At 50.6% G+C, this 15,756-nt stretch overlaps 6 protein-coding genes across 6 annotated transcripts; 2 read left to right on the top strand and 4 right to left on the bottom strand.

Moving 5' to 3' along the window:
• The first annotated feature begins 210 nt into the window (after nucleotides 1-210).
• BO70DRAFT_151818 (uncharacterized protein) lies at nucleotides 211-2,191 on the top strand. The gene has a single exon (XM_025538215.1). The coding sequence runs from the start codon at nucleotides 303-305 to the stop codon at nucleotides 2,133-2,135; it is 1,833 nt and encodes a 610-aa protein (XP_025395359.1). The 5' UTR covers nucleotides 211-302; the 3' UTR covers nucleotides 2,136-2,191.
• Nucleotides 2,192-3,602: 1,411 nt separating this feature from the next.
• Nucleotides 3,603-5,111, bottom strand: BO70DRAFT_366022 (Hsp20/alpha crystallin family protein). The gene has a single exon (XM_025544223.1). It carries the CDS (start codon nucleotides 4,906-4,908, stop codon nucleotides 3,736-3,738), a length of 1,173 nt encoding a protein of 390 aa, XP_025395358.1. The 5' UTR covers nucleotides 4,909-5,111; the 3' UTR covers nucleotides 3,603-3,735.
• A 1,628-nt stretch (nucleotides 5,112-6,739) lies between these two features.
• On the bottom strand, nucleotides 6,740-7,738 carry BO70DRAFT_366021 (alpha-galactosidase A precursor). Its single transcript, XM_025544222.1, has one exon. The coding sequence runs from the start codon at nucleotides 7,477-7,479 to the stop codon at nucleotides 6,835-6,837; it is 645 nt and encodes a 214-aa protein (XP_025395357.1). The 5' UTR covers nucleotides 7,480-7,738; the 3' UTR covers nucleotides 6,740-6,834.
• An 82-nt stretch (nucleotides 7,739-7,820) lies between these two features.
• On the bottom strand, nucleotides 7,821-9,049 carry BO70DRAFT_366019 (F-box protein). Its single transcript, XM_025544221.1, has one exon. The coding sequence runs from the start codon at nucleotides 8,946-8,948 to the stop codon at nucleotides 7,941-7,943; it is 1,008 nt and encodes a 335-aa protein (XP_025395356.1). The 5' UTR covers nucleotides 8,949-9,049; the 3' UTR covers nucleotides 7,821-7,940.
• Nucleotides 9,050-9,861: 812 nt separating this feature from the next.
• Nucleotides 9,862-11,121, top strand: BO70DRAFT_323103 (alpha/beta fold hydrolase; the record flags this gene model as incomplete). Its single annotated transcript, XM_025540574.1, has 1 exon — nucleotides 9,862-11,121. A coding segment is annotated over exon 1 (897 nt), but the record flags the coding sequence as incomplete, so codon positions are not given.
• A 3,398-nt stretch (nucleotides 11,122-14,519) lies between these two features.
• On the bottom strand, nucleotides 14,520-15,468 carry BO70DRAFT_300470 (60S ribosomal protein uL16; the record flags this gene model as incomplete). Its single annotated transcript, XM_025539670.1, has 3 exons — nucleotides 14,520-14,970; nucleotides 15,036-15,211; nucleotides 15,424-15,468. 3 exons carry the CDS (start codon nucleotides 15,466-15,468, stop codon nucleotides 14,520-14,522), a joined length of 672 nt encoding a protein of 223 aa, XP_025395354.1.
• Between the last annotated feature and the right edge of the window lie 288 nt (nucleotides 15,469-15,756).

The following is a 15,756-nucleotide window of genomic DNA, read 5'->3' as shown; positions in this document are numbered from 1 at the left end:
ATCAGCGGGCGGAGATCTCGCGTCAGCCACAACCACCGCTATCGGACCTTTCTCTGGCCGCTGTGGTTGCTTTTTCTGTCCGTCTGAAGTTTCTTGCTTTGCTCGCTCGAGGAATTAGACTTCTTCTCTCCTGCATCTTCGCAGACAGACAGACAGTCGGTCAATCAGTCAGTCAGTCAGTCAGTCGTCACGCGGGGAGAGATCCACCGCGATCGATAACCTCCTTATCTACCACCCACTACTACTGCTCCGGATTCTATCCACCATCTCAATTCTCAACTCTCGAATCTCGCAGCCAACTCATGGCGTTTCGTCTCCCGCCCCAAGTCCCCCGTCGTCGCCCCTCGTACTCGACCTCCCACCCCTTCCCCGCCCTCGATAACCCCTCCGCCCTCACCCAATTACCCGAGAACGACGCAACAGAATGGGTGCTCTTCTCGCCCACCCAGCAACCCTCGACCACCGCCCGCACCCACACCACCTCCACCGATCGCACCCCGCGCACGCAAGGGGTCTCCCCTCTCAGTGACTTCGGCTCGTTTGGCACCGCCACCCGGTCTGCCGTTGGCCCCCACAGCGAGATCCCCGATGACGCGCTCGAGGAGCCCTTGGACGACGACGGGACAGAACTAGACAGTCTAGACGACGGGCTGCACGCCTTCCGGGCCCCGTCCCTGGTCCCAGAGGACCAAGGGGCCCCCGCAGCCCTCCCAGCCCATGACGGACTCGGCAGTTTCCAGGCGTCGAGCCAGACCGTACAGAACCAGCTCTGGCAGCACGAGCAATACAACCCCCATCGAAGACCAGACCTGCAGCCCCGCCGTCGCTCCAGCGTCCAGCGGCAACTAGACGCCATCACAAACGAGGAAGAAGCCGACGTCGAGAAAGAGCGATGGCAACGCATCGAGAAATGGAGGATGGAACAAAGCCGTGTGCTCTTGCAGGAGATCGAGAAGGCGACGCGGAGACGGCGCGACAGCCGCGCCAGCGCCATCAGTGACCTGGTGTCTGCCTATCCGGCGGTTTCAGACGTTCCGGATGCGGTCCTGGAAACGCCCAGAGAGATGGAGTCTGCTTCTCCGACTGGGGAAGAAGAAGCAGGTGAAGATGAGTCCCTGTGGCAACGCATCACGCGGAAGGTGATCCAGGATCTGATCGGGATCGACGATTCGTTGCTGTCTGTCATTTTCGGGGAGTCTTTACCGTGCATTGAAGACGAGGTACACCACGCTGCGTCGGGAACAGATCATGCCCCGAACATCAGCGAGGTGCTGAATCAAGAACTCGGCTCTGTGCCGGAGGACCATCCCATCTGGCAGACCAAAGTGCTCCAACGCATCGCGCACGAGCTAGGCATCCTGGTCAACCAGCTCTGCGAACACCCTGGGGCTTTCACGACATATCTGAACATGTCTCACGAAATCCCCAACCAGTACGCCGGGATTCCTCTCGATCGCGTGCCCGAAGAGAGCAACGCGCCCTCCACCACACTCGACCCCGCCACACTAGAGACAGCAACCAACGCTGACTCCATCCTATCACCACACTTCTCCCCGACACTAGGCGATCCCAGCGGCCGCGAACATGCCGCGCAATGGGGCATCGAGGACGATGACTACACCCACCACCCCACCAACACCAAACCCGCCTTATCAGACGTGCTCTCCGAACCCGCCCGCGCCCAGCAAGAAAAAGAATACTGGGAGCGAGAACTCGACGTGATGATGGTCTTCCGGTACGTGCGCAACCGCTTCTCCCCCCGCGCCAGCACCACCGACCTACCATACCACGGCCACGGCTCCCCGCGCAGAGCCCCCCAGGACGCATCCCGTCGCGCAGCCATCATCCGCCAGCACCACCCCCTCGTCGCGCGCGCCCACTCGCGCTCCCAGGCCCAGATCCGTCGCCAGTCCCAGTACGCTTCCGGGCCGACGGGCGTCTCCTCCCCCATCCTGCGCCAGCACTTCCGTCGCCCCAGCTCCAGCTGCGCGAGCCAGAGCGCGAAGATGTCCGCTATCTCGAGCCGTCGTACTCTCACCGGCTCCAGTCGCAATTACTGGGATCTCGGCGGGAGTGTCGATAGCGGGAGTGCCGTCGCGCCTGCAGCTGGTCTGGGGGCGTGGGGGGAGGTGTGAATCCTACCATATACATTCCCATCCCATTCCATTCCATTACATCCCATTCTATCCCATCGACTCATACATGACCTTCACCTTCACCTTGACCGAATACATACTACATATCATACTACATGCTAGCCATCCCACCCACCCCCCTCATCCTCTCATCTATGTGAATAATCAACCAACCAACCAACCACAACCACAACAACAACAGCAAATCATAACGAAGGCGTCCCGGTGTCTGGCTTCGCGAACTACCTAACTGAACTGAACATTTACTTGACATATTGAATACTGAACTTTACTTTATTTTTATCTTTATTCCATACTTCTACTATACCTACCACCTGTGCTGCATGATATTTATCATGTATCATGTATCTGTGTATCTGTGTATCTGTTTTATGGGGCTGTGAACATATATATGCATTTACTTGTCTTGATCTACTTAGACGGGGACGGAGACGGTGATGGTGGTGATGATTCTTAGGATGGAGGTTTGGATAAACATCAATAGGTGTATTTCGGGGCGTCGGTGGGTGGTTAGTGGGTTTTTATGTGTGGGGAGGGGAGTAGATATTCATTATGAGAGAGGGTATTTAGGATTGATTGATGATAGGATTGGATATGGATATGGATATGGATATAGATATAGATAAAAGTAGATATGGATAGATCTCGTAGGTGGGTGGGATATAGTTGGTTAGTTTGTTCATCAATTGATATAACTCTAATAGTAATAATAGTGCAGGCTTGGATTGAAGTAACTAACTAATACTAGTAGTAGTAGTATTGGTCTTACCTTCCCTATCTACCCCATCTATATTGAATGGTCGAAGCTAGGAACCAGACACAGCCAGCATAAAATCAAGGTTCCATATTATCAGATTCATAATACCGCAGTGTTTACGAAATACCATTGGTATCCATATCACTGGTTTGCCTTGATGACGTTCCTGGCCTCCCCATTCAAGCAGGTCTTTGATCATTTTGAATATCAATTTAGGATCCCGTTGCATGAAAGAGAAGACACTTGCTGGTATTGGAATATCTTTCCTCCAGTATCGTAGTAGCAGGTTCCCCTTTCATCTAACAGGATACTAAAGATCTCTGGTGCGTGCCGCTCATTTCGCATTGTCGATGCGACCACTGGTTCTGACACGATGATGATCTCGCTTCCTTTTGCATTGAATAGAGACTCATTGAGCAGTGTAGGCCCATAATACTGAAATGTCGATTTCAGCCAGTCTTCTGAAACAAGGAAATAATCTGGAAGATGGAAAAAGGAAGATGGCTGCAGACCGCGCAGGCCGAAAGAGGCAGTCACGGGCAGGCGTAGGCAGGTGCTAACCTCAGGCACAGCTTCGCTGACAAAATCTATTAAATTGCTGAGCTACAGCCCATCTTTGAAACTGGCCAGTTTTCACCACTGATACATCAAACCTACGGAAGACGACTGCAAAGAAGCCAGAATCAGGTGTTGTGGTAGGATCAAAGATCCCCTTATATTATAATATCAATCAGCAATCAACAATCAACAATGCTAACGATCAACGCCATATCCCAGTCCTAATTTCAATTTGTTCCCATATCCCATAGCATAAATACCACATCACTGAATATCCACCTTAGTAACCATAACCACATCCGCCTCGACCTTCGGCAACTTCACACTGAGCACCCCATTCTCCATCTCTGCCGTGATGCCCTCAACATTAATCTCCACGGGCTGCGCCACGCTCCCCAGGCGCACCTTGCGATCAAACTCGCCAACGCGACGCTCATCCAGCGCCAATGTCTTCAGCACCTCCTCGCCCCCAGGCCGCTCAATCACTCCGCTGATGTTGAGCTCGAACTTCTTCGGATCCCACTTCACCTCCACCGCGTCCTTCTTGGCGCCGGGCAGAGACGCATGCACCACGAAAAACTCGGGGGTGTCGTAGACGTCGACTTCGGGGTGAAAGCCTTCGTCAAAGTGGTGCATCTTGTGGCCGAATGGGCCGAAGCCGAAGCCCCGATGGTGGTGCTTTCCGTGCTTTCCGTGCTTAAATCCCTTCATGGGTTTGCCTCCCCAGGGGGAGAAGCGGGCGCCGTGGCTGCCACGGCCGCCGCAGTGAGGGCCGGGTCCGAATCCGCCGTGGGGTCCGAAGCCCTTGTAGCCTCTGTGAAGGCCGAAGCCGTGGTGTCCAAAGTCGCGAGGTCCAAAGCCGTGGTGTCCGAAGCCGTGAGGTCCAAAGCCGCCGTGACCGTGAGGTCCAAACTCATGAGGTCCACCCCATGGTCCAAATTCAGCGGGATGGCCGAATCCCCAGGTTCCCGGTCCTCCAAATCCCTTGGGTCCATGACCATGGCGACCACGTCCGTGACCACCGCGTCCATGACCACCGCGTCCGCCCTTAGCGTGGAAACCGCCACCGTGTCGTCCATGTCCATGGCCTCTGTGGCCGCGGTGGGGCTCTGATCCACGGGGAGCATCGTTGTCGTTATTATCGTCATCAGAGGAGGAAGAAGCCTCCTCGTTTTCGTCGTTTGTCTCTTCTTGAGCGGTTTCCTCGTCGTCTTCAGTCTCGGATTCGCGGTGGTGACGGCGACCGTGGTGGTGAGGGCCATGGCGGCCGCGTTGGGCGAACTGGCCCCCGAAGGGGAAGCCTCCGGGGCCGGACTGGTCGGTCTCATCCCCGGGGATGTGGTTGTGGTTGAGACCAGCAAAGAACGGGTGGTCTTCCATGTTGGCGATCACGTCCCAGTAGGAACCGGGTTGGTTGAGTTGGCGGATGGAGGCCATGTTTGTGTTTGAGTATTGTTTTTGTTTTTGTAAGAAAATAGTATTGGTATGAGAAAGGGTTTGTAGGAAGTAGTAGAGTATTAGGAGAGAGGGTGGTAGATGATGAGTGAATGTAGGATTGAAGCAGCACAAATGACGACGACACCCGACCCTTTTATATCACTAGCTCCTTCCCTCTAGGCCACCCAGTTGGTCTGTGTCCGTGAACATCGCCACACTCACGGCCATTGCTGTTGTAATTGCCGTCCGTCTGTTTGGGTGGTGGTTCGCCACACCTCGGGGATACGCGGTGGTTCCTAAGTCCCGAGCTCGGACATCCTGTCTCCCGTCGGGATATACACCCGACCTAGTCTAGCGCAAAAATCAATGATGAGTCATTTTCGGGGTTAACGGGCCCAGTTACTCAAACTAGCATCCCAAACCGACGTCTCAGCCACGCATCCACTCTTGCGCCACCTCGCCAGCCCTATCCCCAGATTCGAGACCCGATCATCCCTGTCCGTGGCGCTTCCACATGCAAAGGACCGGGTGTGACGCAAATCTAGCCTCGTCTTTTCCGCATGAGTCAGACCTGGACACGTATACAACCATAACCGCTTCTCCGATTTGTTCTGGAGATATGGACTCGGCCTTTCGCGAAGACCTACCTACTGCAAAGCTCCTCCGAAGCTGAATTAATCCACCACATCGACACCTCCCCTCCACTCACACCTATCTCCCGGATATCCCGACTCTCTCCGAACATCATAGCCAAGCACTATTTTCGTGAAAAAAAAAAAAAAAAAGAATCGACGATGCCGTAAAAGCCATCAATGTCGCCAGCCAGCTCGGAATCCGATGCCCCTCCATCCAAAGAACAGTTGTGGGACAAGACGCATCACACTGTATTATGGACTGGATCGAGGGAGACACATGAGACGTTATCTGGCACAGGCACAGACTAGGTTGGATAGCATCCATCAACCTCGCTTTCCAACTCCGCCACTTCATCCACCGTCTCCGATCCCTCGCAACAGGCGAATGTCAGTCTTTCTACCTCGAAGACCGCTTCGGTCCTCCCCGCACATTCCACACCCCAAGAACTCGCCTACTTCCTCACTTTCTGGCAGAACTTCAGATCTTCAGATCCTTCCGACGGGTCATCCAAGAAGGCAAGCAAAGTCAGCCACCTCACTACCCAGAACAAGTATATACCACCAGAGGAGGAATTCGTCCTCACTCATCATGACCTCGCACCCTGTAACCTTCTCCTTGCTCCCTCGGGACAGCTTTGGCTGCTTGATTGGGATTTAACGGGCTTGTACCCTATCTCTTTCGAGTATGCGGCTATGCATAACTTCAATGTACCGGAGGCCTGGGGGCCGCTGACCCGTTGGCGATGGTATCTGTTTACGTGGATTTGCGGCGGGGTGGTATGCGCGTGAAGCGCGGGTTTTGAGGAGTAATAATTAGTCAAAGTTCACTCGATTCTCGGTGGGAAGGCGGTTCGAGTTGCTGAGTGGGAGAGGACCGTACAGGTATCCTGCTTCTGCGGACTGATTTTGGAGGTTTGGTGGTTCTCTGTACTAGGATCCAGCGTGAACATGGCTGGAAGTTCACTGGTCTATTTATGAACGGAAGAGGGGGGGAACAGGAGATGGGGATGAATGGATGCTCCTCTATGTACAGAGGGGTATTCCTTTCATAGGACAGTGTGTACGTTTATGGCCTAATTGGTTACAATCACTGCAACAGGGGGGGGCTGGCTTCGACCTCAGCTACAGTGTATATGAGGCAATTTCTGGCGAAGCACTAGTTGCACAAAGTAGAACCTTTCAATGAGCGGGAGATTATGGAAACTTAATAAAAATGAGGCATCCCGATTGATGCGAGTAAAGCCATCTACCTTCCGACTCAAAGGAATGCGATAGTGTCAACACGGACCCTTCAGAGAAGGCCTCCGCCTCCTCTAGCATTGAGATCCTCCAGGCACGCGCTCACATCTTCCATCTCCTGCAGAAGTCGAGCTGGGTCGTCACATTTTTGAGCTGTGTCAAAGTCGATCAGAATGGCCTTGGAATCGCGAATGAGGAAATTAAATCGATTTGTGTCCCCATGTCGGACTCCTAAGCCATGCAGCCGTGACAGTACCTTCCTGCAAGCCTCGACATCCTGGACAACTGCGTGCCGTGCATCGGTAATGTATTCCATCAGAAACCCAATAGCACGGCCCTCTTCAGTCAAGTGGCCAAGAAATTGGGGTCCAATGCCATGACCGGATATCCATTGATATGCTGTTGTTTCATTCTGAATGTATCGGATTTCCCAGGGAAAACGGGCGAATTTGGCGACGACAGCCCTGTCGAATGATGAACATTCGACTTCATATATCCCTGTTCGTATTTTTCGTCGGATTGATAGCTTCAAGTAATCGACATACGTGTCATGCCAGGTATTCTGAACCTCAGGCAATTGAGTCTGCTTGACTGTGACATGTGGTCGATGGTCGGCGCCTTTCGTAATCAAGGCATCATTCCAATCTCCGGGAGGTAGTTCAGGTAAGAGAGAGACCAATGAGGGACCGAAGCACATATCTTCAGTGCTGTAAATAAAGTACCAGGTTCAATGGTGATATATTTGATAGCATGACCGTCGACCAAGAGACGAAAAAAGCTTTGGTCTTCTTCGCCGACCTCTGCCTGAAGTAAATCAATTTTGGGTTGGTGAGCCATTTCGAAATGCAAATCAAATGTTCTGGGTCAGGTGAGGATTCTGGGATACAGCAGCGTGAGCTTAACCCTGTTGTCAAGTTCCGTTTGCACCTTGCGAGCTATTTATGCATTCATGGGACTTGATCGAGTAGTAGATTGAAGCTCCTGCTTTTCTTGCATGCTGTTGGCGGCGGCCGCTCCGGGGCCATGTGACCGCACCTCCCTGCGTAGCCGCCGCGGTCCCAAGGGAGATATCTCAGAGAAGGCTAAACTTAGATACTGATATAATAGTGGCTGAAATCACTGAAGATACATGCTAGGTATTCACCATCACTTCATATTTCACCGCATTTCAGCTTGATTGCAAACATGACGTCCACTTATAATTTCTCCACATTCTCTAACATGCCCCTGGAACCCTTTTATTGTATATTTGCGTCGCCAATGAAGCGGCCGACCGTAATGATGAGGTTTGCAAGCAACACAATGAACCCCCCATTCAGCGGTTGCCAATTGTTCTCCGAGGTACGGAGCAGATATGATGCTCATGAAGCGTCTGGGATTGGAACATTTTCCATCGACAGGACATTCAGATCTGGAACGGCGCACATAGATTTCACCTGTCCTGCCATAAGGCAGATCTGAATTATTTTTGTTCGACCTCTTTGATGCCATTTGCAATGCGTATTTTTCCATGGATTCGATTGAGCCATGGACAGCTACCCCAGCTTGTCGTGCAGAGGAATAATCAAATAAGATTTGGCGTCTTTGACATTTGATTCCTCTAGGCGAATAACGCCCAGGAAAGCTTCTCATACAGGGCAAGCCCGTCAAATTCTTGGAATGGAGTCCAAAGTGGATTGTCAGATCCTTCCGAAGCAAAGGAAGATAATCAACCTTCTCGGTGAAACATAGAAAACAGACGCGGCGACATGTGATCAAATATAGATACCCGCCAAAGTCGCCGCAGCTGTCACACTCCGCTGTACACAGTTGATTATATAACTCCTGACATGAAAAGAATCTTGCAGACTCTATGTTGAGACACCTACGAAACAATGCCGGTGCGTGTGTGAGGATCTGTCTATATTGTGGGATTGAGTCTGTTACCAGTCTGGCTTTCCTATTAACTTGTCGAAAATCAGTAAGCGACCGTATATCAAGCCGCATGAGCACCATTTGTATGATTTCAAGAGGAAGTCTGTCAAGAATCCTAAGCCCGTAGCGTGGAGGATGGTAGTTATTCAGTCTTTTGTTCGAACATGAAGCCTTGTCAATATCATCGAGAGTATTGTCTTTGATGTCGAGAAAGATATATGTTGAGTCACCTATCTTCTGGATTGCTGACATGATATTATCGTTATGAAATATCCAAGAACTTTGAGGCCTTTCAAAACCACTTGGGAGCAGAAAGAAAGACAAATTTTATTACTGACAAGTGAGTGAAGGAGCTGACGGATAGGTGTTGCGTAACACAGAAAAGTAAAATACTTAATAACTTGTTGTTCTTCCAGAATCACGTGAGATGTATTGACTAGTAATTTGCATGGCATAACTACAAAGCAGCAGACAGGAGGGTCAACAAGCAACTTGTGAAGTCAGAGCAGGTCATCAGGCGATTGTTCTCACTTGCTATATTCAATATTCTACCCAAACAATAGAGCAACTCCTCAAGATTATTGAAGAAGTAATCATCAGATTAAGGTAAGCAAATACTACTTAATGTTCTGTATAAACCACTACTGGCTACAGAATACACATCATAGACCACGTGGTGAACCTGGCTGATCATAATGATGATTTAACATTGACTTATGACATGACCTAAGGCCTTATCTCTAATTAGTCCAAATTCAGGAGATATTTGGGTCCGGACTTGGAGAAAGGGACTCACAATGATGAGAAAATTGGAGTGCTTGTTTGGTGCATTGATACATCTGGAAGGGCGCGCTCGGGAGGAACAGAAGGAAACATTACAGTACCGTACTTATAATCAAGATTATTTGTCCTCGATAGGACACAAATGGGGTTAACCACTGCGCAGTGTATTAATTAATAATTTTAGTTTGGCTGTTTGTTGATAAGAGTATCTTGCAGAACTCATCGATAATTTGGACTTACCAAATGTATGCCGTTTTTGGCTGCACTCGACGCCTTTTTCGGCAGTTATTTGGTAACATGTGACTTTTCTCTTTTGACATGTTCCCGCCCATCTAGATACTACCAGGCTGTCCAGACTCATAATCTTTGGGTTTCAGGTTCCTGAGAATCTGAGTTTGTCCCCTTTTACAGCTTTAGATACTTACCAAAGTGCTGCGTTCTAGAGTCCCCTACGCGTTAACACACCGCCGCTAGCCTCCTGTATCACCTGAAAACCCTTTTATAATAAACGATGTATATTTGGGCCGGACATCTTAGTGGCGACACTAGAGAAGCCGAAAAATTCACCATCAATGGCAGCTCGCCATCAGCACAGAATCAGACAGAAGGAAAGTACCTGGTACGTAGTGTGGCCATTCCAGACCAGATGACATATAACACCCACCCCTTCCTTCCTCGAGCATAAGTAAACAGACACACACACACACACACACAAAATTTCCACCGACAGGCATACATCTACAATGGCTGCAGCCACCTTCTCAACCGTCTCCCTGACGGTGCACGACCACCCCCTCCAACTCTCCACAATCCACCGCCCCGGCCCGAAACCCGCCATCCTCTTCCTCCACGGCTTCGGCTCCTGCAAAGAAGATCTACATGATCTGGTCTACCTCCCTTCCCTGCGCGACCACACCTTCATCGCCTACGATGCCCCGGGCTGCGGCGCCTCGCAGCACGAGGGCCCCAGCGCCGACCTGACCATCCCGTTCCTCGTGGCCACCGCCCAGGCCGTGCTCGTCCACTTCCACGTCTCCTCGTTCTACCTGATCGGCCACTCCACCGGCGCTCTGACCGCATTGATGCTCGCCAGCGCTCTCCAACAACAATCCCAACCTCAGAAATTCCACACACGCTCACACTCACAATCCCAATCCCAATCACAGCAAACCCTCAACCTCCTTGCCTTCATCAACATCGAAGGCATCCTCTCCCCGGAAAATTGCCCCTTCTCCCGCACCCTCTTCACATCCCTGACCTCCCCCGCCCACACGCAAGACCAAGAAGACCCTCTCCAGACCCTCACCACCGCCCTCACATCCACCCTCCCCCCAACCTACACCACCGGCTACGGCACCACCCAATTCACCACCCTCCTCCCGCACCGCATCCAGTCCCCCGCCATCATCCCCCTCGTGGCCTCCACCGTCGAGCTCTCGTGGAAGAATCTTCTGGGCAGGTTCATCCGCCTCTCCTGCCCCGTGATGTTCATGTTCGGCGACCAGAACCGCAACCTGTCGTTTCTGGGCCAGCTCGAGGAGAATAGCGTCGAGCTGGTGCGCATCCCCATGTGTGGCCATTTCCCAATGATTTCGAACCCGGCGAAGATGTTGAGGCGCGTGGAGGGGTTTTTGAGGGATTGGGGGGTGTGCGGGGGCGGGGAGTGGGAGTTTGAAGGGCCGTTGGGGAGTAGTGGGAGTGGGAGTGGGAATAGTGTGGAGTATTGAGGTGTTTTGGATGAGGGTTGTTCATATCTTGGTTTTGCTTTGTGAGGTTTATGATGTGCTTATTTTTGTTTGGGTGTGTGCTGAGAATTGAGGAACTGGAAGGAGGGAGGGGTATAGATTGAGTGAGCGTTTGCTTTTTTTTTTTTGTCGGAGTATATATTAATCATGAGTTATGATACATTTCAATTCAATAGATAGATAGATACTAGATAGAAACAACCTACTACATAGTAATACTTACTACGGCCATGAAAGTGCGACACATCATCTCGCGGAATCTCTAGTCGCAAATACATACATAGATACACACATACACAGAAATTTGCATTTATCCACGACCGCAGAAATCAAGACATCCGAATGACTTTATTACCCAGTATGTACTTACCACTTATCCACAATCAACCCCTGTCAGTAGTCAATGTGTACACAGATCACCGCAGTAGTACGACATTGACAGCATGACTCGCTGCTTAACGCTTCCTTAGTACCTGTCCTCCTAGCAATGGGAAGTCACCAATTACCACTAGCATGACCCTCGGACCTCGGAACAAGATTCCGCAGAGCCAGCCAGCCGGCTTACATACATGGCCACTGACTCGGAGAGCGTGCATCTTTATTTGATGCTACGGAGTAGATACATAGGAGTGGGAGTAAGTACTTTAGTCTGCCACGATGCGCCGCTAAGCAATCCGGTAAATTACTACAACACACGTTTTTGCCGAGGTTTTAGCGAGAGGGAGGAAAAAAGAAGAAGTGTGAGACGCGGGAGCTGAAGACAAGACCATCACCGACCGTCTGGACCGGCCGAATATGGTATGTACAGCTGTACTCCGTAAAAGTACAAGCCTGATTGACTACTAGTTGACTGAGTTACTACTGGCTGGCCGAGTGTCTGATTCGGTTAATGGTCACGCGACACTATCTGGGAGAAAAGGTGTTCCGTATAATAGGCTAAGCATGAAGATATAGTATTTGGTTTAATAATATCTTTACTCTTTAGGCTATATTACGACTGTGGACCGGTAGCACTAAGGAATTACCTATTTATCACCTACCTATCTGGGCATAGGCAGTATCATACCGGTTCTGTACCGAGTGGTTATCTACCATTTGGATAGATGCCGTTGGTTATCTAGTTTGAGTTTGATATGGCCCGTGGCAGCGGCACGGACACAACAACTACACGACACTACACTACACTAGTACATCTAGGTGCCACGACGGGAAGACAGACAGAGTGACAGCAGACAGACAGGCCGCAGACAGGCCGCATATCCAACCACTGACTACTATTTGGAATCAGTCCAAGTTGGTATTGGTATCAGTATTGGTAAATTGATAATACCTAGTGGAGATGTTGTATATGCCATGAAATGACAGCGTTTTGGACGTTCGTTCGGGCTGGGATTGCCAAACTGGATAATACCGGTGACATATCTATCTACCGATCTAGGTACTTACAACCCTACATAGTACTAGATGCTACCTACGGTGTACTAGTATCTATCGAGGATTGCTAGCGGATTTGTGTGTTGGGGTGAATATCGCGTAAGGGGGGGAGATAGATAGTATTTACTACCACCACTTAGATACTGCTTACTATTACTAGGTAGGTAGGTAGGTAGGTAGGTAGGTAGCCATCCACCCACTTTGGAGGTCTATAGTGCCGGATGCTGGACTACTCTGCTCCGTGGGAGTGGTGGTAGTAGTAGTAGTAGTAGCATTAGTGGTTGTGGTAAACTGATAGTAAAATTGTAGTAAAGACAATACTATAGCCAGGCAGACACCTACCTACCTACCTCTGATAGCCCGAATACTTAGTTATATATATATTTTGAAGAAAGATAAAAAAAATACTCGAGAATTCTGAATTCATGAAACTAACCCATCCAAGACAAATTCTGTTCTTTTTTTTTGTTTTGTGGTCTGATAACCGACAATGGCATTAATTGCAAAATAAAATAAGCTTCCAGGGCTCAGGAGATAATGCATGGAGCACGGACATCCCCCCGGTACTCCGTACTACTTACTTACTACCTAGATACCTTACTAGATCAAACTTGGAGAAGAAGGAAGAGAAATTTTAAAAAAAAAGAAAGCCAGAATTGGTGGGAATCCCACCAAACCATCCCCACTATGGTTATTGTTTATACGGATACGATCGGGCCAGTTCGGGGATTTTCGGAGCCGGTGGTGCATTTACCTACTTACTACCTACCTACTTAGTGTCTCACGGCCTGCCTATCTAAAGGTGCACGGGAAATATGTCATGGGGATTATTGCGTTGGGGGGAGGGTTGAGACTCGAGACAGGTGGGGTGGGTTTTGGGCTTGTAGTTGTCTGTCAGTGTGCTCCATATTTGGAGGCAATATTGTGCGTTTGTGAGGCAGATTCAACCCATGCATGAATGATAGAAGGTACATGGATGCTCTAAGCACGCACTTTACCGGGTGGAGGGTGGGTGGGGGAAGGGAAAATCGATGGGCTGGGTGGATGGAATAGGTGAGGTGCGTATGTATGCCCATGCAATAAAATCGTGGACACCAATCATTCTAGATGATATTATGGTGTAGGTAGGTAGCTAACAATCTGGTCATGGGAATATTGGATGGGATTTGCATTCCCGTGTATCTTACCTTACTTGGTGTTTCTTAACTCGATGATATTGGGTTGTTCTGGGTTTGCGTTTGGGAGACTTGCACTTTCTAGTATTATCTATCATGTTTTGGGGGAAAGAATGACAGCAAAAAAAAAGGGGAAGAAAATAAGAGAAAAATGTCATTTCTGTATTTTGGTCTCGTTTTCCCAGAACGTGAGTAGAAAAGCAAAAATAGACGATGAGGCTAGCATATAAGGGATACGGTGGGAGGGAGGTATATATAAAAGGCATAGGAAATATTGGCGCCGCGATGTCCTTGAGGAGCATGGATAGATAGCTATGCGGCTGAGGGATGGTGTTGGAACCTGGAGCACTTGTCGATCTGCAGGTACATGTCGATGTTTTTCGGGGTGGCTATCTGGGGTAACATGGAGTTCGTGAGGGCATGGGGATTGGGGAATTTGGACTGATATGCAGTGAATATTGGATGGACGGGCGAGGGATGGAATCGCCCCCGGACAGATATCAGGATCATAACGTCGATAATAGTCTTCTTACGAATACTCATACAGCTACTGAACTGAAGTCAGGAAACCGCGTTAATAACTCCGTCCCGGTGGAGACACTAAATGACATCAAAGAGAACAGACAGGTTGGGAATAATTCAATACGTCTCATTTTCCTGTCCTAAAGCGCTTTTTAACAATCCATCTAAGCCTGAGAAAGGTTCTCGTAGGCTTCGGGGAAACGCTTCATGTTCTCCTCAATGAGACCGTGGCCACGGAGGAACTGGACGTAGGCACCGTCCTGCTTGAGCTTGCCCTCCTGGCGGAGCTGGACGTAGTCCTCACGGCGGACGGGGGTGAAACCCCAGTTCTTGGAGACGACGATCTTTTGGCGACCGGGGAACTTGTACATGGAGCGGCGGAGAGCCTCGATGGCAGCGGCACGGTTGGCGTCACGGGTGCGGACGGACAGAATGATCTGGCCGATGTTCACACGGGCGACAACACCCTGGGGCTTACCGAAGGCACCACGCATACCAGTCTGGAGACGATCGGCTCCGGCACAGGACAACATCTTGTTGATACGGACGACGTGGAAGGGGTGCACACGGACACGGAGGTGGAAACCTTCCTTACCACCGGTCTTGACGAGGTACCTGCGTGTCTTGGTTAGAGGTCATGTTCGTTGGGCCTGGCAGGACAGGAGACAGCGGCGGCATACTTGTTGGCACAGATACGGGCGGCTTCGAGGGCCTCGGAGGACAGCTGCTCGTACTCGTTGGAGACGAGGTGAACGCAGAGGGGGAAGTCATCGACGCTGGCCTTCTTACGTCCCAGATCGAAGATACGAATCTTGGGGTCGGGAACACCACGGTTGAACCGGGACTTAGGGTAGGGCTGTCATTCGGGCATCAAGTCAGTATTCATCTCCATGTTGGAACAAATTCTTTCTCCATCGAAGAAGATTTCTTCTTTGCATCAAGTCCATCCCACATCCGCCCAGTCGTCCGCGGTCGCGTATCCCCTCATCGTCACGGCTCCCCACAAGCGAGATCCCGACCGGAAAATCCACAAAGACACACAAAAATCCATCAAGCGATCGAACGCACCTTGTTCTTGCAGTAGCGGTAACATCTCGCGGGACGGCGGGCCATTGTGAGTGCTGGAGGTGTCGGTGATGCACTTCCTGCGAACGGTGAGGTTGTCGAAAAAGCTGGTGTCGGGAGGCGAAAGGGAAGGGGATTATGGGCGCAGGCACTTTCGCCGTTGATTTCCAAGCAAGCGCCCGCTACCGAGTGGCACAGCCCTAAACCCTACCCTCTCCGCCAATCACCGCCCGCAGCCGCTATGACGCATTTGTCAGACTGCCGTCGACTCATTCTGCCATCTGTGATATCTAGTCTACTATCAGGATCACGATGAGGCAAATCTGCGGGTTTAAG

Source organism: Aspergillus heteromorphus (genome assembly GCF_003184545.1).
Source record: "Aspergillus heteromorphus CBS 117.55 chromosome Unknown BO70scaffold_35, whole genome shotgun sequence".
NCBI classification, from domain to species: Eukaryota; Fungi; Ascomycota; class Eurotiomycetes; order Eurotiales; family Aspergillaceae; genus Aspergillus; species Aspergillus heteromorphus.
The sequence above is the reverse complement of the archived record's forward strand: the minus strand, read 5'-3'. Positions and strand labels throughout refer to the sequence as shown.

Excerpts from the sequence above, each read along its gene's own strand:
- BO70DRAFT_151818 (XM_025538215.1), top strand. The coding sequence starts at position 303 with ATGGCGTTTCGTCTCCCGCCCCAAGTCCCCCGTCGTCGCCCCTCGTAC.
- BO70DRAFT_366022 (XM_025544223.1), bottom strand. The coding sequence starts at position 4,908 with ATGGCCTCCATCCGCCAACTCAACCAACCCGGTTCCTACTGGGACGTG.
- BO70DRAFT_366021 (XM_025544222.1), bottom strand. The coding sequence starts at position 7,479 with ATGTGCTTCGGTCCCTCATTGGTCTCTCTCTTACCTGAACTACCTCCC.
- BO70DRAFT_366019 (XM_025544221.1), bottom strand. The coding sequence starts at position 8,948 with ATGTCAGCAATCCAGAAGATAGGTGACTCAACATATATCTTTCTCGAC.